Below are 25579 nucleotides of genomic sequence, written 5' to 3' on the forward strand. Positions count from 1 at the left end.
CTCCTTTTCTTTTGGGGAACCATCAAAGTACAATCCAGCTCCTTGTGCATCCCCTAGAGAGCGGAACAGCTTCTCGAGGTGCTGTAGTGCAAGTGTTTGGCACTATGGAGATGGAAGCTGTCTGTGTCCACCTTCTGGACAATACCTAAGCCTTATTAACTCCCTGTGATTTCATCTGAAGTATTAGTAACTCATTTGCTTTAGCTTCTTAAGAAGCTCAAGTGACTTTCCGTAACAGAGCCTCGCTGCAGATCAAACAGGGCTCTCGTGTTTTCTTTTGGTGGTGTTTGTCTTCTGCTTAAGCATGTTCGTCCTCCGCTGCAGCTTTTCTTCAAGGTGGGAAGGCAAACCTTAGCCCTCGGCCCTGTGACGCTCCTCCCGTTGCCTGCTTGTGGTCGGGCTTGTCCCTTCTCGTCCCAGACGCTTTGGCATTGTGCAGCCGGCTGCGCTCCCAGAAAAGCTCTACTGCAGGATACTAAGTTTGCAGAAGACCGAAGTGTTTTAAAAGCAAAACACATCAAATGGCTGATAAACCAGTACAGGTATTCATAGCAAGAATTGCTAGAACTCTTGGGTTTCGCTCAAGATCTGGGCAGCCAGCCGTCGATCCGGTTGTTGAGTTTTTGCCCAAGTTAGGGAGGTGTAGTGAATTAGGCGAGCGGAACTAGGAACAGATTCACGGAAAAGAAAATCTGATAATTTATTTGCATTTAGGAGGACTCAGCAGGAGAGAAGGGTTCCAGGTAAGTACTCACAAAGCTTTTGCCTGGGGTATTTGGTCCCAGCTCGTGCTCAGATAGACTGAGCAAGCACAGTCATCCCTTTGGAACATGCTTGTGCCCTTCTCAAAAATAGCTAAATTGGAGACATTTCCACACTTAGGGACCTTGGAAAATCTGTTGCCCTACATGTGCTTTTGTGGCTTCCCACATCTACTGTCCAGCTCGGATTTCTACCCGGAGCCTGAAGAAAAGGCCCCAAAAATACAGCTTGCCTTCAGCTGCCAGGCAAGAGAAAGCATCTGATCAGGCTTATCGGAACAACTCTGCTGTGACAGGCCTCAGCTGCCTGGGGACACTGATGCTATTAACTGCTACTTTCACAGGTTGCTTCTCTCCTACTTCAGTGTGAGCCAGTAATTTTTATTTCTGGATGACAGTAACTTAAAGATGGGCAAATCAATGAGATTTTTGTAACTATTTGAGCTAGGTTGTGGTCAAGTTCCTCAGTTTCATTGGAAAGTTTAAGCTGTTGGGTCCTTTGTTAAATTCCTTGGGAAGTGGGCAAATGCAGGACTGCATTGCATTCAGTTGAGCCAGGTGACACAACTCTCTTTCTTAAAGATATTTTGCAGTCTTTACCCAGATAAATTGTAAGTGTGCAGGAGAAGAATAAAAGGCAGAAACATCCATCAGTGAACCGGCAAGCAAAAGTTAATACAACACAATTATTCATGTAATCACGCTGTACCTTGTTTTTCCTTTCTCTGAGCTATTTTGTCTGCCCAGACTGTAAGATCTTCAGAAATTAGGTGGACCCTTGTCCCGAGGCAGAGGAGCATGTTAAGGTACCCCAAGACTGGAGACTCCAGATGTTCGGGAAGCCTTAGCTTGGTGAGTGGGAATTCTCCTCTCAAGTCTAGTCAGACCCTAAGAGCTTGCCTGGCCTTTCTCAGGCTCTTTGGAAGGGGGGACTCTTGCTATGGGCATTGCCGGAGTGTTTGGCTATTTTTATGCCGCTCGTTTTCTGTGCGTGCAGCTGGAGTCAAGTGCTGCTTCTCGAGCCCAGGCAACTGAGATTTTCCATAACCTTTGACTCAGAAAAAAACTGTATCTTTCCTCACAGCTCCCCTTCACAACAGGCAGCACGCAAGAAGGTTACATAAATATTACATTAAGCACATGTTTGGCAAATTGCTTGCATTGGTGTTGCACTGCTTTCCACTAGTGTCTGTGTAGGAGAAGAAATAAATGGTGTGCTTGGACCATGACAGAAACGAATCCTTTGATGTACGTTCCTTCTCTTTCACTTGGGGATTCCTCATCAATTAACGACCTTGTTATTTTCACTCTGACATCGATTGATCTAGGAAGAACCCAGACTGAGGCATTCTAAAGATGAGATCCCCTTACTCTGTGGTATTGGTAGGTATTTCTATATAAACCTGCACACGTAAAAATAGTTTCTTCTTGCTTAGAAAACAACGGCCAGGCTTACTTTGGTAGCTCACAGAAAACTAGCACTCGTACGATGCCTTCTAGCCATACCTGAGGAGGAAAAGGTTTCATGACCCTTCTGACCAACATCCTGAAGAGCAGCTGCTAGCAGACTTTGGTGCTGGTTCTTCTTGGGCTCACCTGGTTTCATAAACTGATGGGGAGACTGCAGCTTTTCAAATTAGTTCATTCCATTGCAATGTCATCAGGGATTCAACACATTCTATAAGCAGGTTGTCAAAGCAAACTGAACGAGTGTTAGTGCGTGAAATAAAAAGCATCCTAGGTATTTTTCAATGTGAATAAATGCAGCATGGATTTCTGACAGAAAATCTGCTCCATCTAACTAGTTTTGATAGGGTGGCAGAGATGCAGGGAGAAAGGGGTGGCTCGTTTTAGGGAGGCTTTTCTGTTCTCAGGCAGTGACTATAAAGAGTCACTTGTGCCCCAAGAGCTGGTTTATGCAGTCAGGGAGAGCAGGCTGGTTTCAGATGACCGTATTCAAAGGTCACCACCTCCACGATTTTATAAAAGGAGAATGAGATTAAAGACAGACCACCCCTTTTCCCAGCTGCCTTGAAGACAAGGAAGCAAACACCCGCCTCTCTGGCACTGTGTCTGTTCTGCTGATGCTTTGCACAACACGCGCTCCCCCGAGTATGCAGGATAGTTGTGTTCAGCCAGCCACTGTAGTTCTGCATCGTGCACCGTGACTGTATAGAATATAGTCCGGCAAAAGTCAGGCTTCCAACAACGCTGCACCTGCGTTGCTGGATGCTGCGACTTCCCTGGGTCCTCCTACTCTCTTTACCGAGTTGTTGTTGTGGTGAGAAAAGCCAGGCCTCAAATATGGAACTCCCTGTGATCTCAGCTGGTATCTGCTGTGTGCAGGTATCCGTTGGTGCGTATTGAAACAAATAAGGTAGTAAAGAATATATGCTTTGTGCTGAGGGCAGGTTCGGTCTCCAAGTTTGGTGTGCGTGTCCCCCTTCAACTCCAGCTTGGATTGGTTTTGCTGCAACTAACCCCGAACTCTGCCCGACAGCACAGAGGGTGACAGCTCTTTATGTCTTAATTGGGAATTATGACCAGTCATCTGTCACATCAAATTTTGCCTCCTGAGAAGAGTTACAATTAAATACAGGACAGTTCACGCAAAAGGTTTTGCTACAATATTTGGTGTTTGCTTGAAGTCTGCATCAGCAGATTAGAGCAGTGTTTGGAGCACTGGATGGTTTTATGCTTAACGTGTCATGGGAGGAAAATGAGCTGGCAAGGTGTTTTACACAGCACAAGCAAACGGCTTCACTCTCGTCAGTCCACAAGGCCTTACTCTGACCCTCCCTGGGCTGTTGATAACACTCCCGCTGACTTCCTAATGCCAGCACAGGACACGGATTAGCCTGTTTTTAAAATCCCAGGGTGGAAAATAACTAGGAGAGGAGTTACTGCCGAATCAGAGCAGCAGAGATGCTGCAAACAGCACGGGTGTTCTGCCTCTGACGGTCCTGACTGCAGCGAAAAGCACAAACCACGCGTTTCCCTGACAGAAAACGTGGAAGCCCTTGCAACCTGCATACCAGCGCTGCCTGCGTAAGACTTGACACACTCGCAAGAAAGGAGCTGCTCCTGCACCTGCATTTTTGTGGCAAAAGTCCTCTGCTGGTGCCCAGCCCCATTGCTGGCAGATTTAAAAACTTAGGGAACAAAGTAGGACAAGCTTCCAAAGGCAGAGGCATTCTTGTTTATGTAACCTGAAGCAGGGCCTGCTGTTTGGGCTGGATTATCAAACACTTGCTGAGGGCCCGCAAACTGTGCGTCAGGGTTTCCATTTTTGTTCAAGTAACTTCTGAAATGGCAATCTGTTGACTCAGAGGAATGACGTCTGATCGCCCTGCTAGTGCTCTGACACAAGGTCTGTCAAATCCAGGGCAACAGCAGAGTCTGTGGCCCCTGAAGACCATTCTAGATCTTTCTTACATCTCTTTTTAGGTCTCTCCAGATCTTTCCTAGCAATACCTGAGCAAGAGAAAAGGTAGGAAGTGGGTGATTTTCAAAGACAAAACCCAAATACAAAGAGACTGTAAGGAAAAGCCACTGTCATTTTAGGTAACTGGTAGCTAGAAGATCTCGTGTTCAAGTCAGCGCTGCTCTGAGTGAGCAAAAGATGACAGACTGAGCTGGGGTTTGGGTACAGGGTCTTACATTCAAGCTTCTGGAAATGATTTCCGTAGGGCTTGGTATTTCGCTTTGGAAACAGTAATCAGAAGCGAGCTTCGACATTGCATGCGAAAAAGACGTTGCACGTTTTATTTCAAGTATGAATCACCAGGAAAGCAGTGAAGCCTTGTGCACATCCTTGATGCTAGTGGCATGTATGGGGGTATGCTTTATTCAAAGCCAACGAAACCTCTGTTGCTCTGGGCGGCACCTTGAGCTGCTCACACATTCCGGTGTCCTTGGAGGCAAGAGGAGAACTTTTCTTATTAGCTAATTAACAGGCCTCAAATTTCCAACTTGTATCTGAAAAGCCTGTGGATTGTTTGGGAGGGCTTTCTGCCATCTGGTTTATGCAAGACTTAATCTGTACCTTGCTGTTCAGCTAAACTACTTTATGTCCTCGTCATACCGAAGCATTTCAAGGCTTCTCGCTCTTAGCATCTTCATTCTAGATGACTGTAAAATATTCTAATTTCAGAGCAATCAGCAGTTCAGGTTTCTCTGTTTGGGACAGTTAACCATAGCAAGTACTTAGGATACATTCTTTTTGGAGAGAACGTGTGGCTTAAGCTGCCTAGACAAAAAATAGTTGTTGAAATGAAAAACTAGGCAACGTAAGGACAGTTGTAAGTGACAGGCTGCCCTTATTTGCCCAAACAGGGCACTGGGATGCTGAACTCGGCAGCCATCCCCGCTCCTCCCTGCGGACCCACTGCTGGATGCAGCCGGACACAGCACGGTCCTCGCATTGCCTACAGCCGTTCAACACAGCTTTATGGACTTCTGGGCTCTGGAGTCCCACCGTCGGTGGCTCGGGGAGTGAAAAGCAACACGTGCTCTTCAGCAACTTCTCCTCTGGCCGCTCCCTTCTGCCAGGGCACCATTTCCAAACATCACCCTGACGGCACACTGTGATGTCACCGCTATGCGGCACAGGCATCACAGTGGCGTGTCACAACGTCCCGTTGGTGCCCGCAGTCAGCCGGTGCCAGTTGGCCTTTGCTTGCTGACTGGCAGGACAAGGCCTGGCTGTCCAGGGCGATGGCCAGCGAGGGAAGCTTCGGTCCAGCTGGGACAACAGCGATTAAAAGGGAGCCGTCTCCCCCAGAAACAACATCCCTTGCTGCTCCGGATGAGCTGGGGGCTTCTCCTGGCCCTCCAGGACAGGGGGAAAGAGCACCCTGGGACGCTGCCGGACGAGCGATAAAGGAGGAGCGAAATGTCCAACATGGCAGGGACGGGCACAAGATCAAACGAGTCCCTCCCGTTTCCAACAAGAGCGCAGGAAAAGCCAATGAATTCTCGTCCCTCTGCTTTCCACAGAAGCTTTGGAAAATGGTGGAAAGCGACCAGTTTAGGTCCATTTGGTGGAGTGAGGGTGGGAAATGCGTGGCCATCAACGAAGAACTCTTCAAGGAGGAGGTGCTGGGCAGGGCAGGACCTCTGCGGGTTTTTGCCACGCAGAGCATGAAGAGCTTCCTTCGACAGCTGAACCTCTATGGATTCGCCAAAGTACATCGGGATTTCGAAAGATCTGCCTCCCTGCCCGAATTCCTGGCAGAAGAAGCAGCAGCTTCTGCTCACAGCCAGGTACAGCACTTGCTCTGCCCATCAACTAACACTCACAGGAGGCTTGGGGGAGAGACGGACCTTCCCATCAAATACGGCCTTGCAATAGAGATGGGGATGGTAGCGAGCGGCTTGGTTTTCATTTCCTTCTCGGGTCGTTTTCAGGAAGGTTGGAGTTAGTCTTTCTGACTAGTAGAAACACAGATAAAATACAGTTCGGTTATATCCAGAGTTTGAACCCATTACATGGAAAGACAGACTCAGTGTAACCTGATTTCTTTCAACATCTTTGCTACGTGGCTTGCTGTACCAAGGGTCTTGCTGTACTGGGGTTTTCGTCTTCGGATGGTGTCAACTAACTCTTCTCCTTTGCTTTTTTCAGATCCTCTACTACTATAACCCCAGCTTTAACCGAGAGCATCCCCACCTGCTGGAAAAGTGCAAGAGGAGAGTGAGCCTCAAACGGAGAGCCCCAGATGCACCGGAGGTGGATGAAGGGCACCCCTCCAGAAGCCCAGAGGGTCAGCCTGCAAGGGCCGCGCAGGCATCTCCACCCACCAAGCGACGTCCTGGCCACCGCAGCGTCCATTCATCTCCACGGGCAGCCGCTCCCACACTTCCAGAGCCTGCCGGCGCAGCGGGGAGTGAGGGGTTCGCCCTTCTGGCCCTCTTCTTGCTACCACCACCCAGCAGCCGCACCCCGCATGGCCTCCAGCGTGCTCCTCGTGCTCCTCCGCAGTTGGCAATGCCCGTGCTGGCAGCAGCCTCAGCTCTGCCGAGGCCAAGGCCACCCCACGGCCAAAGGCCAACAGTGCCCCACTGCCCCACCTGCACCTGCAGCCCCAACCCTGCAGATGCAGGTGATGCCGTTGGACCCCAGCGCGGCACAAACTAGAGAGAGCACAGAGAGTTGGCAGCAAGTCAGTAGCGTCTAATTAATAGCGTTTTTAATAGATAAGAGCTTAATAGAGTTGGTAAGAAACGTAGCTTAGAACAGTTGGTAATAAAGTGTTGGAACAAGAAACCTTTTCCAGTTGCCCTGTCCTCTTTGCCCAGCACAAAGCCAGGATGAGTTCCTGTTTCACCACCCAAACACTAAGCAGAAGCAACTGATCTGCCACCAGTTGAACCATTTCTAAACATGCAGTGCTACGCAGCACATTCCCATCACGGAGAGATTTCCTTAGTTAGGGCCTAAGATCAGAGAGCTGAGCGTGTGATTCCCCATCCCCAGCTGAACATCCGGATGAGGATGCCAACATCTTCATCTAAGCTGGACCGGGTGTCGTGGTTTAACCCCAGCCGGCAGCTAAGCACCACGCAGCCGCTCGCTCACTCCCCCCCACCCCCGGGATGGGGGAGAGAATCAGGCAAAAAACCTCGTGAGCTGAGATAAAGACAGTTTAATAGGACAGAAAGGAATGAAAAACAATGCTAATGATAATAATAATATGACAATAGTAATACTAAAAGAATTAAACTACACAAAGCAAGTGGTGCACAAGGCAATTGCTCCCCACTCGTTGACCGATGCCCAGTTAGTTCCCGAGCCGCGATCCGCCCCTCCCAGCCAGCGCCCCCAGTTTATATACTGGGCATGATGGCATATGGTATGGAATAGCATCAGTGTGTTATCAACATTACTTTCCTACTCAATCCAAAACACAGCACTATACCAGCTACTAGGAAGAAAATTAACTCTGTCCTAGCGGAAACCAGGACACCGGGGAAGCAGTGTTTCATCTCGTGCCTTCTCCTGATCGCTTTAACATAGGTGTTGCTGAGTCAGCAGCCTGGGTCACAGAAATCGAGGGCTGAACTGGTTTGCATCTAGTCATCCAGGAGAAAAGCAAAGTGGGGGCACTGGTTTCACACCCTCTGTGCCCGGTGGGGAGCTGGGGGGCCTGCACTCCCCCAGCTACAGCCGCACAGGCACATCTTTGCACCCCTATCGCCTCCGCTCTCTGGCCGCTCCCCACCGCTCCCCCTTTTCTCCTCCTCTTCCCCCATTATCCCCCTTCCTATGTCTTCTCCCATACATTTTCCTCTTCTTTTCTGCCTTCTCTGAGGCATTACACTCCCAGACCCCCTGGCCCGACGCACAGCCCTTGGCAGCATCGCGAGGCACCACCAGTGTCCCTGGGGGACCCTCCCACCCCAAAACGTGCCACAGCAGAAGCCAAGGAGACGCTTGCGGGTGCCTACCGGTTTTATTAGCAGCCTCGCGGTCAGGTTCCCAACCCCACGGCGAAGGTGCTGGGGTGTGGGGTGGTGTCACCCTGCCCGCCCCGGTGTCCCCGGCACGGGGCGGGGAGGTCACTCGGCGAAGCCCTGAGTGTCGCAGCGGGGTCCCTGCCGCTTGTCCTAGCACTGGCAGCTGAACTCCTCGGCCAGCCGGGAGACGTCGTCCCCGGACTCCAGGCTCTGGGCCACCAGCCAGGGCTTGCCGGCTTGCAGGTCGACGGCGAAGCGGAAGGGGTCGAGGTGGAGGAAGCCCCGCTTGTTCTCCTGGCGCACGCAGCGGCCCTGGCCGGAGCACAGGCTCTGGCTGCACAGATCGGCGCTGGCCGTCACGTTGACGACGTAGTGGCCCAGGGGCCCCTCCACGTAGTCCTTCAGCCTCAGGCACATCTCCTGCAATGGCACGCGGTGTCACAGCCCTGCGCGGCCGGGGAACGGGGGGTCCCCGCGGGCGGTGGCGCGGTGCCGCCCGCCGCACTCACCTTGGAGGTGCTGTAGTTGAGGCTGCCCCAGAGGACGATGCTGAGCTGAGGAGCAGCGGACAAGCAGGGGACCCCAGCAGAGACCTAGTGGGTCCAAGCAGCAACACACCCCACCCATGTCCCCAGGCACGGTAAGGAGACAAGTCAGGGCTGGGATCCACTTTTCAGTGAGCCGAGGGGGGGCCCAGGTGAAGCACATGTGGGCAATGACAGCCTGGAAGTGCACTGAGGGCACAGCCACCCACTTGCCTTGTCCCGCAGCTTTTCCCTGCCTTTGCCATACAGGATCCCCCAGGACAGTCTGGCAGCTCAAGCTTGGTGACGACGATCCTCTAGTTCCTTATGCTGTCCTCGTAGTGATATTTAAGTGCGTATGTTATCTTGTTCAACTAGAGAATGATTATTTTTGTGGCTTGGCTTCATTAACAGCTTTGTAACTTTATGAGGCTGTCCATTTGAGGCAGGCATGAATAAACGGGGGTGTGTAGAAGCTTTGGAGCTGTTATCTCATCATAGTGTAAGCATGTCCTGTACTTGGGGTGAGGAGCTGGAGAGGCAGCACTGGGCTCAGGAGAGAGTTGTTATCTGTCCTTCAGTGCGTTTGGCCTGCAGAGATAGGCAAACAAGTTTGGGGGGGGGAACGCCACTAGGAATGAAGGAGGGGCCAAACACAGAAGGTAGGAAGCTGAAGGAAGCATCAGCCTAAAACCGCTTAATAGTGAAAAATCAGAATCATTTCCCTTTATGGTGAAAATGCTTGACATAAGCAACTGAATTAAGAATTTGTTTTAGTTTTTGCTGAAAATTCACATGCAAATTTTCTTTACCTTGGCAGGATGTCTTTTCACCTACCTACACATCTTCGTTCTGCTTCCCAGGCGCTCTCCAAGTGATAGCAAGTCTAAGTTTGCTGTTTGGGCAGCTGGTTTCAGACCCCCACTGGTAACACAAGCATTGTACCTATGCTGCCTTTGCCTGGGGATCATCTGGTGCTTTAAAACTTTAGTTAACAAAGTACAGCTTCTTAAATGTTAATCACTTACAGAAATTAAGCCACATGAAAGAAAGGGGGGGGGGGGGGATTTTTTGTAAACAGGGAGTATTGCATGCTTACCTCCAGATGATGCTGCCTCCTGTAACGAGGAAACTCGGCGGCTGAGGTCAGTTCGGTGCTCGGTATCACTTCCTTGAAGTGCGTGTACGGTGACTCAGAGCAAGGGCTGAGTGACTGCGGGCTGAGAGACCGAACCCCTACCGCTCCTCCAGTCCTAGGCTGTATGAAAAGAGATTGGGAACCCATGCAGAAACACCTCTGGAAATGTGATTTTTTACGAACTGAGGGCGAGTAGGGGAGCAAAAAGTTTCACTGTTGCTGTAATGCCAAGGAACAACCTCCTTTTCTTTTGGGGAACCATCAAAGTACAATCCAGCTCCTTGTGCATCCCCTAGAGAGCGGAACAGCTTCTCGAGGTGCTGTAGTGCAAGTGTTTGGCACTATGGAGATGGAAGCTGTCTGTGTCCACCTTCTGGACAATACCTAAGCCTTATTAACTCCCTGTGATTTCATCTGAAGTATTAGTAACTCATTTGCTTTAGCTTCTTAAGAAGCTCAAGTGACTTTCCGTAACAGAGCCTCGCTGCAGATCAAACAGGGCTCTCGTGTTTTCTTTTGGTGGTTTTTGTCTTCTGCTTAAGCATGTTCGTCCTCCGCTGCAGCTTTTCTTCAAGGTGGGAAGGCAAACCTTAGCCCTCGGCCCCTGTGACGCTCCTCCCGTTGCCTGCTTGTGGTCGGGCTTGTCCCTTCTCGTCCCAGACGCTTTGGCATTGTGCAGCCGGCTGCGCTCCCAGAAAAGCTCTACTGCAGGATACTAAGTTTGCAGAAGACCGAAGTGTTTTAAAAGCAAAACACATCAAATGGCTGATAAACCAGTACGGGTATTCATAGCAAGAATTGCTAGAACTCTTGGGTTTCGCTCAAGATCTGGGCAGCCAGCCGTCGATCCGGTTGTTGAGTTTTTGCCCAAGTTAGGGAGGTGTAGTGAATTAGGCGAGCGGAACTAGGAACAGATTCACGGAAAAGAAAATCTGATGATTTATTTGCATTTAGGAGGACTCGGCAGGAGAGAAGGGTTCCAGGTAAGTACTCACAAAGCTTTTGCCTGGGGTATTTGGTCCCAGCTCGTGCTCAGATAGACTGAGCAAGCACGGTCATCCCTTTGGAACATGCTTGTGCCCTTCTCAAAAATAGCTAAATTGGAAACATTTCCACACTTAGGGACCTTGGAAAATCTGTTGCCCTACATGTGCTTTTGTGGCTTCCCACATCTACTGTCCAGCTTCATCTTCAAAAATTAGATGGACCCTTGTCCTGAAGCAGAGGAGCATGTTAAGGTACCCCAAGACTGGAGACTCCAGATGTTCGGGAAGCCTTAGCTTGGTGAGTGGGAATTCTCCTCTCAAGTCTAGTCAGACCCTAAGAGCTTGCCTGGCCTTTCTCAGGCTCTTTGGAAGGGGGGACTCTTGCTATGGGCATTGCCGGAGTGTTTGGCTATTTTTATGCCGCTCGTTTTCTGTGCGTGCAGCTGGAGTCAAGTGCTGCTTCTCGATCCCAGGCAACTGAGATTTTCCATAACCTTTGACTCAGAAAAAAACTGTAACTTTCATCACAGCTCCCCTTCACAACAGGCAGCACGCAAGAAGGTTACATAAATATTACATTAAGCACGTTTTTGGCAAATTGCTTGCATTGGTGTTGCACTGCTTTCCACTAGTGTCTGTGTAGGAGAAGAACTCGTACGTCGAGTCCAAAGGCCGCAGGAGAAGCTCAGCACCCAGCTGCAAGAGCTGCAGGAGAAGCGGTCCGGAAGAACCTGCTTCCCATTCTTCTGAACTTGGTTTTATGACTTCCATCCAAAGCTTTGGGTGAAGTGAAATGCAATGGCAAATGGTAACTAGTGGGGTCCTAAAACAACTCCTCAGGTTTCAAGATACGGTCGCCCTCTTGGTCGTGTAACCATAGGCGTGGGCTGTTAATGCAAAGACAACATTGAAAACAACAGCTTAGTGTCTGACTGAACCGACTTTTAACACTATGGGAAATTTCTCTGCCTTTACTGATTTTGACGTTTTTAGTCAGGGAACAAGGCAGAGGAGACCTTTTCTTATTAGCTAATTAACAGGCCTCAAATTTCCAACTTGTATCTGAAAAGCCTGTGGATTGTTTGGGAGGGCTTTCTGCCGTCTGGTTTATGCAAGACTTAATCTGTACCTTGCCGTTCAGCTAAACTACTTTATGTCCTCGTCATACCGAAGCATTTCAAGGCTTCTCGCTCTTAGCATCTTCATTCTAGATGACTGTAAAATATTCTAATTTCAGAGCAATCAGCAGTTCAGGTTTCTCTGTTTGGGACAGTTAACCATAGCGAGTACTTAGGATACATTCTTTTTGGAGAGAACGTGTGGCTTAAGCTGCCTAGACAAAAAATAGTTGTTGAAATGAAAAACTAGGCAATGCGAGGACAGTTGTAAGTGACAGGCTGCCCTTATTTGCCCAAACTGGGCACTGGGATGCTGAACTCGGCAGCCATCCCTGCTCCTCCCTGCGGACCCACTGCTGGATGCAGCCGGACACAGCACGGTCCTCGCATTGCCTACAGCCGTTCAACACAGCTTTATGGACTTCTGGGCTCTGGAGTCCCACCGTCGGTGGCTCGGGGAGTGAAAAGCAACACGTGCTCTTCAGCAACTTCTCCTCTGGCCGCTCCCTTCTGCCAGGGCACCATTTCCAAACATCACCCTGACGGCACACTGTGATGTCACCGCTATGCGGCACAGGCATCACAGTGGCGTGTCAGAACGTCCCGTTGGTGCCCGCAGTCAGCCGGTGCCAGTTGGCCTTTGCTTGCTGACTGGCAGGACAAGGCCTGGCTGTCCAGGGCGATGGCCAGCGAGGGAAACTTCGGTCCAGCTGGGACAAAAGCGATTAAAAGGGAGCCGTCTCCCCCAGAAACAACATCCCTTGCTGCTCCGGATGAGCTGGGGGCTTCTCCTGGCCCTCCAGGACAGGGGGAAAGAGCACCCTGGGACGCTGCCGGACGAGCGATAAAGGAGGAGCGCGATGTCCAACATGGCAGGGACGGGCACAACACCAAACGAGTCCCTGCGGTTTCCAACAAGAGCGCAGGCAAAGGCAGTGAATTCTCATCCCTCTGCTTTCCACGGAAGCTTTGGAAAATGGTGGAAAGCGACCAGTTTAGGTCCATTTGGTGGAGTGAGAGTGGGAAATGCGTGGCCATCAACGAAGAACTCTTCAAGGAGGAGGTGCTGGGCAGGGCAGGACCTCTGCGGGTTTTTGCCACGCAGAGCATGAAGAGCTTCCTTCGGCAGCTGAACCTCTATGGATTCGCCAAAATGCATCGGGATTTCGAAAGATCTGCCTCCCTGCCCGAATTCCTGGCAGAAGAAGCAGCAGCTTCTGCTCACAGCCAGGTACAGCACTTGCTCTGCCCATCAACTAACACTCACAGGAGGCTTGGGGGAGAGACGGACCTTCCCATCAAATACGGCCTTGCAATAGAGATGGGGATGGTAGTGAGCGGCTTGGTTTTCATTTCCTTCTCGGGTCGTTTCCAGGAAGGTTGGAGTTAGTCTTTCTGACTAGTAGAAACACAGATAAAATACAGTTCGGTTATATCCAGAGTTTGAACCCATTAAATGGAAAGACAGACTCAGTGTAATCTGATTTCTCTGAATGTCTTTGCTACGGGTCTTGCTGTACCAAATGTGAAACCTTCCTGTGGCACCAGCTGAATGCCGAGAAGATACGTCTAAGGACCGTAGTATTACCTGCCTGCTATTACCTTTAGCCTCAGCTTTTGGTTTCAAACGCCCCTGAGAGTCCTTTTCAATATCCATGCTCCTCTTTTGCAATTCAGAGTCTTAGTTCTCGTAGCTTGGGGTTTTTGTCTTCGGATGGTGTCAACTAACTCTTCTCCTTTGCTTTTTTCAGATCCTCTACTACTATAACCCCAGCTTTAACCGACAGCATCCCCACCTGCTGGAAAACTGCAAGAGGAGAGTGAGCCTCAAACGGAGAGCCCCAGATGCACCGGAGGTGGATGAAGGGCACCCCTCCAGAAGCCCAGAGGGTCAGCCTGCAAGGGCCGCGCAGGCATCTCCACCCACCAAGCGACGTCCTGGCCACCGCAGCGTCCGTTCATCTCCACGGGCAGCCGCTCCCACACTTCCAGAGCCTGCCGGCGCAGCGGGGAGCGAGGGGTTCGCCCTTCTGGCCCTTCTCTTTCTACCACCCCCCAGCAGCCGCACCCCGCATGGCCTCCAGCGTGCTGCTCCTCCGCAGTTGGCAATGCCCGTGCTGGCAGCAGGCTCAGCTCTGCCGAGGCCAAGGCCACCCCACGGCCAAAGGCCAACAGTGCCCCACTGCCCCACCTGCACCTGCAGCCCCAACCCTGCAGATGCAGGTGATGCCGTTGGACCCCAGCGCGGCACAAACTAGAGAGAGCACAGAGAGTCGGCAGCAAGTCCATAGCATATAATTAATAGCGTTCTTAATAGATAGAGCTTAATAGAGTTGGTAAGAAGTGTAGTTTAGAAGAGTTGGTAATAAAGTGTTGGAACAAGAAACCTTTTCCAGTTGCCCTGTCCTCTTTGCCCAGCACAAAGCCAGGATGAGTTCCTCTTTCACCACCCAAACACTAAGCAGAAGCAACTGATCTGCCACCAGTTGAACCATTTCTAAACACGCAGTGCTACGCAGCACAGTCCCATCACGGAGAGATTTCCTTAGTTAGGGCCTAAGATCAGAGAGCTGAGCGTGTGATTCCCCCATCCCCAGCTGAACATCCAGATGAGGATGCCAACATCTTCATCTAAGCTGGACCGGGGAAGCAGTGTTTCATCTCGTGCCTTCTCCTGATCGCTTTAACATAGGGATTGCTGAGTCAGCAGCCTGGGTCACAGAAATCGAGGGCTGAACTGGTTTGCATCTAGTCATCCAGGAGAAAAGCAAAGTGGGGGCACTGGTTTCACACCCTCTGTGCCCGGTGGGGAGCTGGGGGGCCTGCACTCCCCCAGCTACAGCCGCACAGGCACATCTTTTCACCCCTATCGCCTCCGCTCTCTGGCCGCTCCCCACCGCTCCCCCTTTTCTCCTCCTCTTCCCCCATTATCCCCCTTCCTATGTCTTCTCCCATACATTTTCCTCTTCTTTTCTGCCTTCTCTGAGGCATTACACTCCCAGACCCCCTGGCCCGACGCACAGCCCTTGGCAGCATCGCGAGGCACCACCAGTGTCCCTGGGGACCCTCCCACCCCAAAACGTGCCACAGCAGAAGCCAAGGAGACGCTTGCGGGTGCCTACCGGTTTTATTAGCAGCCTCGCGGTGAGGTTCCCAACCCCACGGCGAAGGTGCTGGGGTGTGGGGTGGTGTCACCCTGCCCGCCCCGGTGTCCCCGGCACGGGGCGGGGAGGTCACTCGGCGAAGCCCTGAGTGTCGCAGCGGGGTCCCTGCCGCTTGTCCTAGCACTGGCAGCTGAACTCCTCGGCCAGCCGGGAGACGTCGTCCCCGGACTCCAGGCTCTGGGCCACCAGCCAGGGCTTGCCGGCTTGCAGGTCGACGGCGAAGCGGAAGGGGTCGAGGTGGAGGAAGCCCCGCTTGTTCTCCTGGCGCACGCAGCGGCCCTGGCCGGAGCACAGGCTCTGGCTGCACAGATCGGCGCTGGCCGTCACGTTGACGACGTAGTGGCCCAGGGGCCCCTCCACGTAGTCCTTCAGCCTCAGGCACATCTCCTGCAATGGCACGCGGTGTCACAGCCCTGCGCGGCCGGGGAACGGGGGGTCCCCGCGGGCGGTGGCGCGGTGCCGCCCGCCGCGCTCACCTTGGAGGTGCTGTAGTTGAGGCTGCCCCAGAGGACGATGCCGGCGGCGCCCTGAGCCGCGCTCTCCCCGATGGTGTTCATCAGGTCCTCCTGCAGCCAAGGGGAGAGGAGAAGTCAACGCGGCCCAAAGCCCCCGCGCTGCCTCCCCATCAGCCCGAGAGGTGCCCACCGTCCCCACGTCCCCATCACCTGGGAGAGGAAGTCGACAGTGTGGTCAAAGGCGATCTGGGAGTAGGGCAGGACGGGGATGCCGCGGTCGAGGACGCCGCGCTGGACGGCGAAAGCCTCGGCCACGCGCGGCCGGACATAGGCGAGCGCCTTGCTGGTGCTGTTGAAGCAGGGGGGCAGGCAGATGCTGGGGTAGAGCGCCCGGCTGCTCTCCCAGAGCCACCGCAGCTCCTTGTTCCTCTGCTGCTCCAGCACCGGGCACGTCCCGGTGTAGGGCAGGCTGTCGAAGTCGTCGTTGTAGCAGTTGGGGAACCCATAGAAACCCCAGTAGCCATTGGGACGGAGGGTCTCGCCCAGCTGCAGGGTCTGCTCCATGAAGTTGCGGGCACCCTGCTCAAACTGCTGCTTGGCCGTCTCCTTCACCAGCTCGGGGGGCCACTGCGGGTGCTGCTGCCGCACCAGCTCCTCCGACTTCTGCTGGCAGATGTCCACGGAGGCCCAATTGCAGAGCCGTAGGAAGAGGGTGTCAGCAGAGGACGGCTGGCCCTCGGCCCAGAAGAGGGGGCGCTGGGGGTGGTCCCCGTCCCGGCGCCGCAGCTGGAAGCTGGTGGAGTTGAGGGGGAGGAAGACATCGGCGGTGCTGTCCTGGCGCAGGCAGCGGCCCCGGCCCTGGCCCAGCGCCGTGCTGCAGAGCTGTGCCGCCGTCGTGACATTCACGATGTAGCGGCCCAGGTCCCCCTCCAGGTAGTTCTTGATGATGATCTGGCACGAGTCCTGGGGAAGGGGGGGCATCAGGGGCACGTTGGGCTGCTCCAGGGAGAGAAGCACCCCAGATGGAGAGGACACCCCAGTCTTGAGCCACTGGTCCCACTCTGGGGGCAGGTGACCCCCCACCCATCGCCTACCTCCCCAGAAACGTGCCGACCCCAAACCGACCCGGGTTTTGGCATAGTCCGCGTCGCCCCAGAAAACGGCCCCGGCTGCACCCAGTGCCGCACTCTCTCCGATGGTGGAGATCAGGTCCGGCTGTGGGGACAGAGCCCTGTTAGTGCCCACAGACCCCACACAGCACCCACACTCCTGACACGGTGCTCCCCAAAGAGCCCGCCGTGGGGTCAGGAAGAGCCCGTCTCTGCTCCAGGCCACGAGGAAGAGGGGACTGTCCCAGCTCCTTGGGACAAGGCTCCCCACCACTGCCCTCCTCCGCAGGGCTAGGCCAGCACAGCACCGGGACCGGGGGCTCACGGAGCCCGGGGTCCCGCCTGCTGGGACCCAGGGGTCCTGCGGCACCTCCCAGGCACCTCCCTGATGACGGTGACCCTCGGTGCCAGTCCTGCTACCAGGCCCCTTACCCGTAAGGGGGCAGTTGGTGGCACCCCACCATCCACCCACAGAGGGGCTGAGCCGGGGGGCCCCACACCGGGACCCCCCCTTAGAGGGAAGGCGGCAGGGCTGGGCCTCCTGCTCCCCGGGGCCAGCCCCATGCCAAAGGGGGCTGCTCCGCACCCCGCGGCCCCCCGCGGCCCCGCTCCCCGCCCGTCCCGCTCCGCTCCGCTCCGCTCCCCCGCCCGGCTCTCACAGCGGCTCACGCCATCCCCCGCCACGGGCTCCCACCGGCGGCGCCTCCCCCCCGCCGCCCGCTTGCAACCTCCCCGGCGGGCACCCCCGGCTTTGCAGCCACGGGGGGGAAGGGACGAAGCGCCCCGGCGGGCGCCCAGCCGCAGCCGAGCAGCCCCGCTCCGGGCGGGGAGGCCGCGGGGAGGCCCCCGGCGGCCGGGGCTCCTACCTCGGCACTGCCGGCCCTGCGGGCAGCCACGGCGGCGGCGGCAGCAGCCCCACATCTGCGGCGGCGCCTCGGCTCCGGCGGAGGACGGCACGGCCCGGCCCGGCCCGGCCCGGCCCGGCGGTGCGCGGCCGCGGGGAGCCCGCCGGCAGCCGCTCGGCGGGGCGGAGGCGGCGGCGGCGGGTCCTGGCCGCGGCGCCCCGCGGAGCTGCCCGCGGGGGTGCGCGCCCCGCGCGGGGCGGAGCGGGGCGGAGCGGAGCGGAGCGGCGGAGACCGGCCCCGGGCAGCCCCCGCCCCGCCGGGCAGCGCCGCTCCCTCCCGCCCGCCCGCCCGTGCCAGCAGCAGCCCCGGGAGGGATGCGAGCGCGGACTCGGGGCGGAACGGGCTCACCTCTGCTCGGCCGCAGCTGCGGGAGCCCCCGCACCGCCCGCGGCCCGGCCCCTCCGCGGGGCAGCGCGGGCACCGGCTGCTCCGGCGGTGAAGCGGCTGCCGGTGCGGGCCCCGCCGCCCTTCCCTCGGTCAAGCGCCCCTGCTCGCTCCCGCCCGGCACTTCAGCCGCGCCTTCGCTTTCTGCTCGGGGTTTGGGGTTTTCTGAACTGAGCCGAGTTTTTTAAAAATATCCGAAAGAAACAGGGGAGGCGGAGCAGCTGTAGCCATCTTGCAGACCTAGGTGCAAACGCAGCCAGCCTGGTAGCAGCCAGGGATCAACAGGCTCTAGAGAAAAGGGTGCTTATCAGGAACAACAGACACACACAGCTGCAAAGATTCCTCTCTGCTTAATGTTGGTAAAAGAGTTTAAAGTGACCCGTCTCTCCCTTCCAGCCACTGAGAAGTGGCTCAGTAACAGCCAGAAACTTTGCCTCTTCCATCAGCAGAAGACAAGGTCCCGAGTACCAGTCGCAAAGGCAGCCTGCAGTCTGGCACAGGCTGATGGACAGAGCCTCGCTGCAGATCAGACAGGGCTCTCGTGTTTTCTTTTGGTGGTTCTTGTCTTCTGCTTAACCACGTTTGTCCTCCGCTGCAGCTTTTCTTCAAGGTGGGAAGGCAAACCTTAGCCCTCGGCCCCTGTGACGCTCCTCCCGTTGCCTGCTTGTGGTCGGGCTTGTCCCTTCTCGTCCCAGACGCTTTGGCATTGTGCAGCCGGCTGCGCTCCCAGAAAAGCTCTACTGCAGGATACTAAGTTTGCAGAAGACCGAAGTGTTTTAAAAGCAAAACACATCAAATGGCTGATAAACCAGTACGGGTATTCATAGCAAGAATTGCTAGAACTCTTGGGTTTCGCTCAACATCTGGGCAGCCAGCAGTCGATCCGGTTGTTGAGTCTTTGCCCAAGTTAGGGAGGTGTAGTGAATTAGGCGAGCGGAACTAGGAACAGATTCACAGAAAAAAAAAATCTGATAACTTATTTGCATTAGACGACTGGAGCAGCCGTCTCTGCTGACGGTCTGGTGGAGTCCTGCCTCCTCTCCGACTGTCCTGTCTTGTACCGAACTTGGGTTGGATTAAGGTTGCTCTCGCACACACCGAGAGGTTTGCAGTCCCTTCCTGCAGCCTGACAGCGGGTCAGTCGTAGGAACGCGGTTTTGTTCACTTCTTATCCCCAGGGCTGTGCTAATTCACATGCAGGTAGCAGGTGCTCGCTAGCCCAGAAACCTCAGCCGAAAGCATGTCTCTGTTCAGATGCTGCTACCACCACCAAGCTGGCACTAATTATCAGCATCTCTTCCCAAAGCAGAGCACCCAGCACTCCTCTGTCTTCCTTTAGCTGCAGCGCGCTTGCACACGTACGAAGCAACTTGAGCCCTTAGACAGCGATCGGCACGGCAGTGCCACAAGCCTCCGCTGCAACGCAAATGGAATCAAAGGCATTTGAAAGACCCACATGCCATCTATTTCGTTTCAAGCCATGCAGTCACTGTGACTTGCTTTTGGGAAGGATTTATTTCTTCCAAAAGAGCTTTGTACTCGTACGTCGAGTCCAAAGGCCGCAGGAGAAGCTCAGCACCCAGCTGCAAGAGCTGCAGGAGAAGCGGTCTGGAAGAACCTGCTTCCCATTCTTCTGAACTTGGTTTTATGATGTGCTGTGTCTTTCTAGTCTCTATTCCTCAGAGTCTGGAGTAAGACAAGCTAGATCACATGGAATCCAGTGTCTTGGGTGTCTTTAGATATACTGCAAGAGGCAAGGACCGAGGAATAGCTACAATAAGTAGGATGAATGAAACAAATCCTCTTACACATTTAAAACTATTATTTGAAGGTGGCAAACGGTGTTCGTGCCCAGGCTTGCGTTATTTCAACAACAAGAGAAAGAGCTGGTCCCGGTTTCCAGCCTCACTTTTATTTAAGACAAGCCACAAGCCAGCACCTTGATTCAAAGGAACCGGCTCACAGACGGACTGTCAGCCAAAGCACCTTTATTTTCGCTAGCGGGGAGAGCATAGGGTCCATCCTACAAAATTGCATCTCCATCCAGGTAAAACCCCACTCAGTGGGGTTATATATATATATATCTATCTATATATAACAGCTTCTATAACAGTCCCGTTAGACATCCCACCCATTCCGCGGCCAGTCCCCGACCAGCAAGCAGTCTGGCCACAAAACTCCAGTCCACTGTAACCAGTCCTATGGTTCCCTAGGTAACAAGGCACATGCCAGCAGAGCCAGAGCACACAAAACGTAACCAACACGACACAATTCCCCAGCAACACCTGCCAACCCATACCCGTGCCCAAAAGCGGCCCAGCCACGTCAAGCAAACCCTCAAGCTACACCAAACTCCATTCCTTAATTCAACCTAGAGACAGGGTTTCTTGCAGCGCTTATGCAGCTTCTGGCAGTCTTAGACCCTTCTGCAACTCCAGAGGAAGCGTCTCTTCCCTGATGCCCATTTCAATGCTTAGTTCAGTTAATGGACTGAGAGAACGTAAATGTCTGTGCCCAGCAGAACCCGAAACCAGCCCCTAACGATGCACCAGATACTCAGAAGCTGAACACTTGAAGCGTATTGAATGGCTGAAACCTCCAAGCACCCAGCTGTGATACCTTCCAGGCATAAAGAGGACTTGAAATTCACAGTCGTTTTCTTGGTGTGAATAGCAAGGTGAACTTTGCTTGAATTTCAGCATTTAATACATGGCAAATATCAGATTCTTCGCGGCTTGGGAGGAGCACGTTTGAGCGTGCATTAAGTTACATTACACATACAAAAAATACTAAGATAATAGTATTTCCAACATTTACACCCAACATTTACCAAACTATCTCTCTAAGAATTAGATTAAACAATTCATTCAATTCAGGAGCCACCCTGTCCCAGGAGAGAGGAGAAATAGCAAGTCCCTGCCGAGCAGGTTCCCTTCCTTCTTTCTTTCTGCTCTTCAGAAGGAGCTGTCATCCTGCTCTGCCTCTGTGTTGCAATGCCCCTCAAAAAGTGGAGGATTGGAGGAATTCTCCTCCTTTTCCCCAAGGCCTTCCCTGTGTCTTGGGCTGCCTCCTCCTGTGCCTGGCAGAGGCTTCTTCCTACACGCTTGCCGCCGCTCTTTGTGTTTAGGTGAACGCAAACTTTAGGCGGCCTTAACAGCTTGGGTGATGTTTCCCTACAGTCAGCATCCAGCGACGAGACAACAAAGGCCGTAAGGACGTTTCTGCAGGTGTCAGAGGTGCCCAGCTGGAAAGCTTCCCAAACTGGGCACTGGGATGCTGAACTCGGCAGCCATCCCCGCTCCTCCCTGCGGACCCACTGCTGGATGCAGCCGGACACAGCACGGTCCTCGCATTGCCTACAGCCGTTCAACACAGCTTTATGGACTTCTGGGCTCTGGAGTCCCACCGTCGGTGGCTCGGGGAGTGAAAAGCAACACGTGCTCTTCAGCAACTTCTCCTCTGGCCGCTCCCTTCTGCCAGGGCACCATTTCCAAACATCACCCTGACGGCACACTGTGATGTCACCGCTATGCGGCACAGGCATCACAGTGGCGTGTCAGAACGTCCCGTTGGTGCCCGCAGTCAGCCGGTGCCAGTTGGCCTTTGCTTGCTGACTGGCAGGACAAGGCCTGGCTGTCCAGGGCGATGGCCAGCGAGGGAAGCTTCGGTCCAGCTGGGACAACAGCGATTAAAAGGGAGCCGTCTCCCCCAGAAACAACATCCCTTGCTGCTCCGGATGAGCTGGGGGCTTCTCCTGGCCCTCCAGGACAGGGGAAAGAGCACCCTGGGACGCTGCCGGACGAGCGATAAAGGAGGAGCGCGATGTCCAACATGGCAGGGACGGACACAAGATCAAACAAGTCCCTCCCGTTTCCAACAAGAGTGCAGGCAAAGCCAATGAATTCTCGTCCCTCTGCTTTCCACAGAAGCTTTGGAAAATGGTGGAAAGCGACCAGTTTAGGTCCATTTGGTGGAGTGAGGGTGGGAAATGCGTGGCCATCAACGAAGAGCTCTTCAAGGAGGAGGTGCTGGGCAGGGCAGGACCTCTGCGGGTTTTTGCCACGCAGAGCATGAAGAGCTTCCTTCGGCAGCTGAACCTCTATGGATTTGCCAAAATGCATCGGGATTTCGAAAGATCTGCCTCCCTGCCCGAATTCCTGGCAGAAGAAGCAGCAGCTTCTGCTCACAGCCAGGTACAGCACTTGCTCTGCCCATCAACTAACACTCACAGGAGGCTTGGGGGAGAGACGGACCTTCCCATCAAATACGGCCTTGCAATAGAGATGGGGATGGTAGCAAGCGGCTTGGTTTTCATTTCCTTCTCGGGTCGTTTTCAGGAAGGTTGGAGTTAGTCTTTCTGACTAGTAGAAACACAGATAAAATACAGTTCGGTTATATCCAGAGTTTGAACCCATTAAATGGAAAGACAGACTCAGTGTAATCTGATTTCTCTGAATGTCTTTGCTACGGGTCTTGCTGTACCGAGGGTCTTGCTGTACTGGGGTTTTCCAGTCTTCGGATGGTGTCAACTAACTTCTCCTTTGCTTTTTTTAGATCCTCTACTACTATAACCCCAGCTTTAACCGAGAGCATCCCCACCTGCTGGAAAAGTGCAAGAGGAAAGTGAGCCTCAAACGGAGAGCCCCAGATGCACCGGAGGTGGATGAAGGGCACCCCTCCAGAAGCCCAGAGGGTCAGCCTGCAAGGGCCGCGCAGGCATCTCCACCCACCAAGCGACGTCCTGGCCACCGCAGCGTCTGTTCATCTCCACGGGCAGCCGCTCCCACACTTCCAGAGCCTGCCGGCGCAGCGGGGAGCGAGGGGTTCGCCCTTCTGGCCCTCTTCTTGCTACCACCCCCCAGCAGCCGCACCCCGCATGGCCTCCAGCGTGCTCCTCGTGCTCCTCCGCAGTTGGCAATGCCCGTGCTGGCAGCAGGCTCAGCTCTGCCGAGGCCAAGGCCACCCCACGGCCAAAGGCCAACAGTGCCCCACTGCCCCACCTGCACCTGCAGCCCCAACCCTGCAGATGCAGGTGATGCCGTTGGACCCCAGTGCGGCACAAACTAGAGAGAGCACAGAGAGTCGGCAGCAAGTCCGTAGTGTCTAATTAATAGCGTTCTTAATAGATAGATCTTAATAGAGTTGGTAAGAAGTGTAGTTTAGAAGAGTTGGTAATAAAGTGTTGGAACAAGAAACCTTTTCCAGTTGCCCTGTCCTCTTTGCCCAGCACAAAGCCAGGATGAGTTCCTCTTTCACCACCCAAACACTAAGCAGAAGCAACTGATCTGCCACCAGTTGAACCATTTCTAAACACGCAGTGCTACGCAGCACAGTCCCATCACGGAGAGATTTCCTTAGTTAGGGCCTAAGATCAGAGAGCTGAGCGTGTGATTCCCCCATCCCCAGCTGAACATCCGGATGAGGATGCCAACATCTTCATCTAAGCTGGACCGGGTGTCGTGGTTTAACCCCAGCCGGCAGCTAAGCACCACGCAGCCGCTCGCTCACTCCCCCCCCACCCCCGGGATGGGGGAGAGAATCAGGCAAAAAACCTCGTGAGCTGAGATAAAGACAGTTTAATAGGACAGAAAGGAATGAAAAACAATGCTAATGATAATAATAATATGACAATAGTAATACTAAAAGAATTAAACTACACAAAGCAAGTGGTGCACAAGGCAATTGCTCCCCACTCGTTGACCGATGCCCAGTTAGTTCCCGAGCCGCGATCCGCCCCTCGCAGCCAGCGCCCCCAGTTTATATACTGGGCATGATGGCATATGGTATGGAATAGCTCTTTGGCCAGTCTGGGTCAGCTGTCCTGGCGGTGTCCCCTCCCAGCTTCTTGTGCCCCTCCAGCCTTCTTGCTGGCTGGGCATGAGAAGCTGAAAAATCCTTGGCTTAGTATAAACACTACTTAGCAACAACTAAAAACATCAGTGTGTTATCAACATTACTTTCCTACTCAATCCAAAACACAGCACTATACCAGCTACTAGGAAGAAAATTAACTCTGTCCTAGCGGAAACCAGGACACCGGGGAAGCAGTGTTTCATCTCGTGCCTTCTCCTGATCGCTTTAACATAGGTGTTGCTGAGTCAGCAGCCTGGGTCACAGAAATCGAGGGCTGAACTGGTTTGCATCTAGTCATCCAGGAGAAAAGCAAAGTGGGGGCACTGGTTTCACACAGTTTTTGCTGAAAATTCACATGCAAATTTTCTTTACCTTGGCAGGATGTCTTTTCACCTACCTACACATCTTCGTTCTGCTTCCCAGGTGCTCTCCAAGTGATAGCAAGTCTAAGTTTGCTGTTTGGGCAGCTGGTTTCAGACCCCCACTGGTAACACAAGCATTGTACCTATGCTGCCTTTGCCTGGGGATCATCTGGTGCTTTAAAACTTTAGTTAACAAAGTACAGCTTCTTAAATGTTAATCACTTACAGAAATTAAGCCACATGAAAGAAAGGGGGGGGGGGGGGGATTTTTTGTAAACAGGGAGTATTGCATGCTTACCTCCAGATGATGCTGCCTCCTGTAACGAGGAAACTCGGCGGCTGAGGTCAGTTCGGTGCTCGGTATCACTTCCTTGAAGTGCGTGTACGGTGACTCAGAGCAAGGGCTGAGTGACTGCGGGCTGAGAGACCGAACCCCTACCGCTCCTCCAGTCCTAGGCTGTATGAAAAGAGATTGGGAACCCATGCAGAAACAGCTCTGGAAATGTGATTTTTTACGAACTGAGGGCGAGTAGGGGAGCAAAAAGTTTCACTGTTGCTGTAATGCCAAGGAACAACCTCCTTTTCTTTTGGGGAACCATCAAAGTACAATCCAGCTCCTTGTGCATCCCCTAGAGAGCGGAACAGCTTCTCGAGGTGCTGTAGTGCAAGTGTTTGGCACTATGGAGATGGAAGCTGTCTGTGTCCACCTTCTGGACAATACCTAAGCCTTATTAACTCCCTGTGATTTCATCTGAAGTATTAGTAACTCATTTGCTTTAGCTTCTTAAGAAGCTCAAGTGACTTTCCGTAACAGAGCCTCGCTGCAGATCAGACAGGGCTCTCGTGTTTTCTTTTGGTGGTTTTTGTCTTCTGCTTAAGCATGTTCGTCCTCCGCTGCAGCTTTTCTTCAAGGTGGGAAGGCAAACCTTAGCCCTCGGCCCCTGTGACGCTCCTCCCGTTGCCTGCTTGTGGTCGGGCTTGTCCCTTCTCGTCCAGACGCTTTGGCATTGTGCAGCCGGCTGCGCTCCCAGAAAAGCTCTACTGCAGGATACTAAGTTTGCAGAAGACCGAAGTGTTTTAAAAGCAAAACACATCAAATGGCTGATAAACCAGTACGGGTATTCATAGCAAGAATTGCTAGAACTCTTGGGTTTCGCTCAACATCTGGGCAGCCAGCCGTCGATCCGGTTGTTGAGTTTTTGCCCAAGTTAGGGAGGTGTAGTGAATTAGGCGAGCGGAACTAGGAACAGATTCACGGGAAAAAAAATCTGATAATTTATTTGCATTTAGGAGGACTCGGCAGGAGAGAAGGGTTCCAGGTAAGTACTCACAAAGCTTTTGCCTGGGGTATTTGGTCCCAGC

The 25579-nt window shown here is 53.6% G+C and overlaps 2 protein-coding genes across 6 annotated transcripts in view; both read right to left on the reverse strand.

Moving 5' to 3' along the window:
• LOC127021527 (hyaluronidase-1-like) overlaps nucleotides 1-18063 on the reverse strand; it is a 28878-nt gene extending 10815 nt beyond the window's left edge. For 2 of the 5 annotated variants that reach the window (XR_007767227.1, XR_007767228.1), the window contains exons 1-3: nucleotides 15815-16211; nucleotides 15626-15715; nucleotides 8211-8639 (exon numbers count right to left, since the gene is read on the reverse strand). Coding sequence is in view for 2 of the 5 variants with exons in the window: in XM_050904645.1 (XP_050760602.1) it covers nucleotides 8370-8639; nucleotides 15626-15715; nucleotides 15815-16168 (714 nt within the window). In the remaining 3 variants the exon portion in view is untranslated. Of the gene's footprint in view, nucleotides 1-6174; nucleotides 6195-8029; nucleotides 8640-14927; nucleotides 15537-15625; nucleotides 15716-15814; nucleotides 16568-17966 lie in introns of those variants that run through there. The other 3 variants (XR_007767229.1, XM_050904646.1, XM_050904645.1) reach the window with 3 other exon arrangements.
• LOC127021523 (6-phosphofructo-2-kinase/fructose-2,6-bisphosphatase 4) overlaps nucleotides 1-25579 on the reverse strand; it is a 99555-nt gene that overhangs the window by 66835 nt on the left and 7141 nt on the right. The gene's annotated exons all lie outside the window — the stretch shown is intronic.

This window comes from Gymnogyps californianus, chromosome 13 (assembly GCF_018139145.2).
Source record: "Gymnogyps californianus isolate 813 chromosome 13, ASM1813914v2, whole genome shotgun sequence".
Lineage (NCBI taxonomy): Eukaryota > Metazoa > Chordata > Aves > Accipitriformes > Cathartidae > Gymnogyps > Gymnogyps californianus.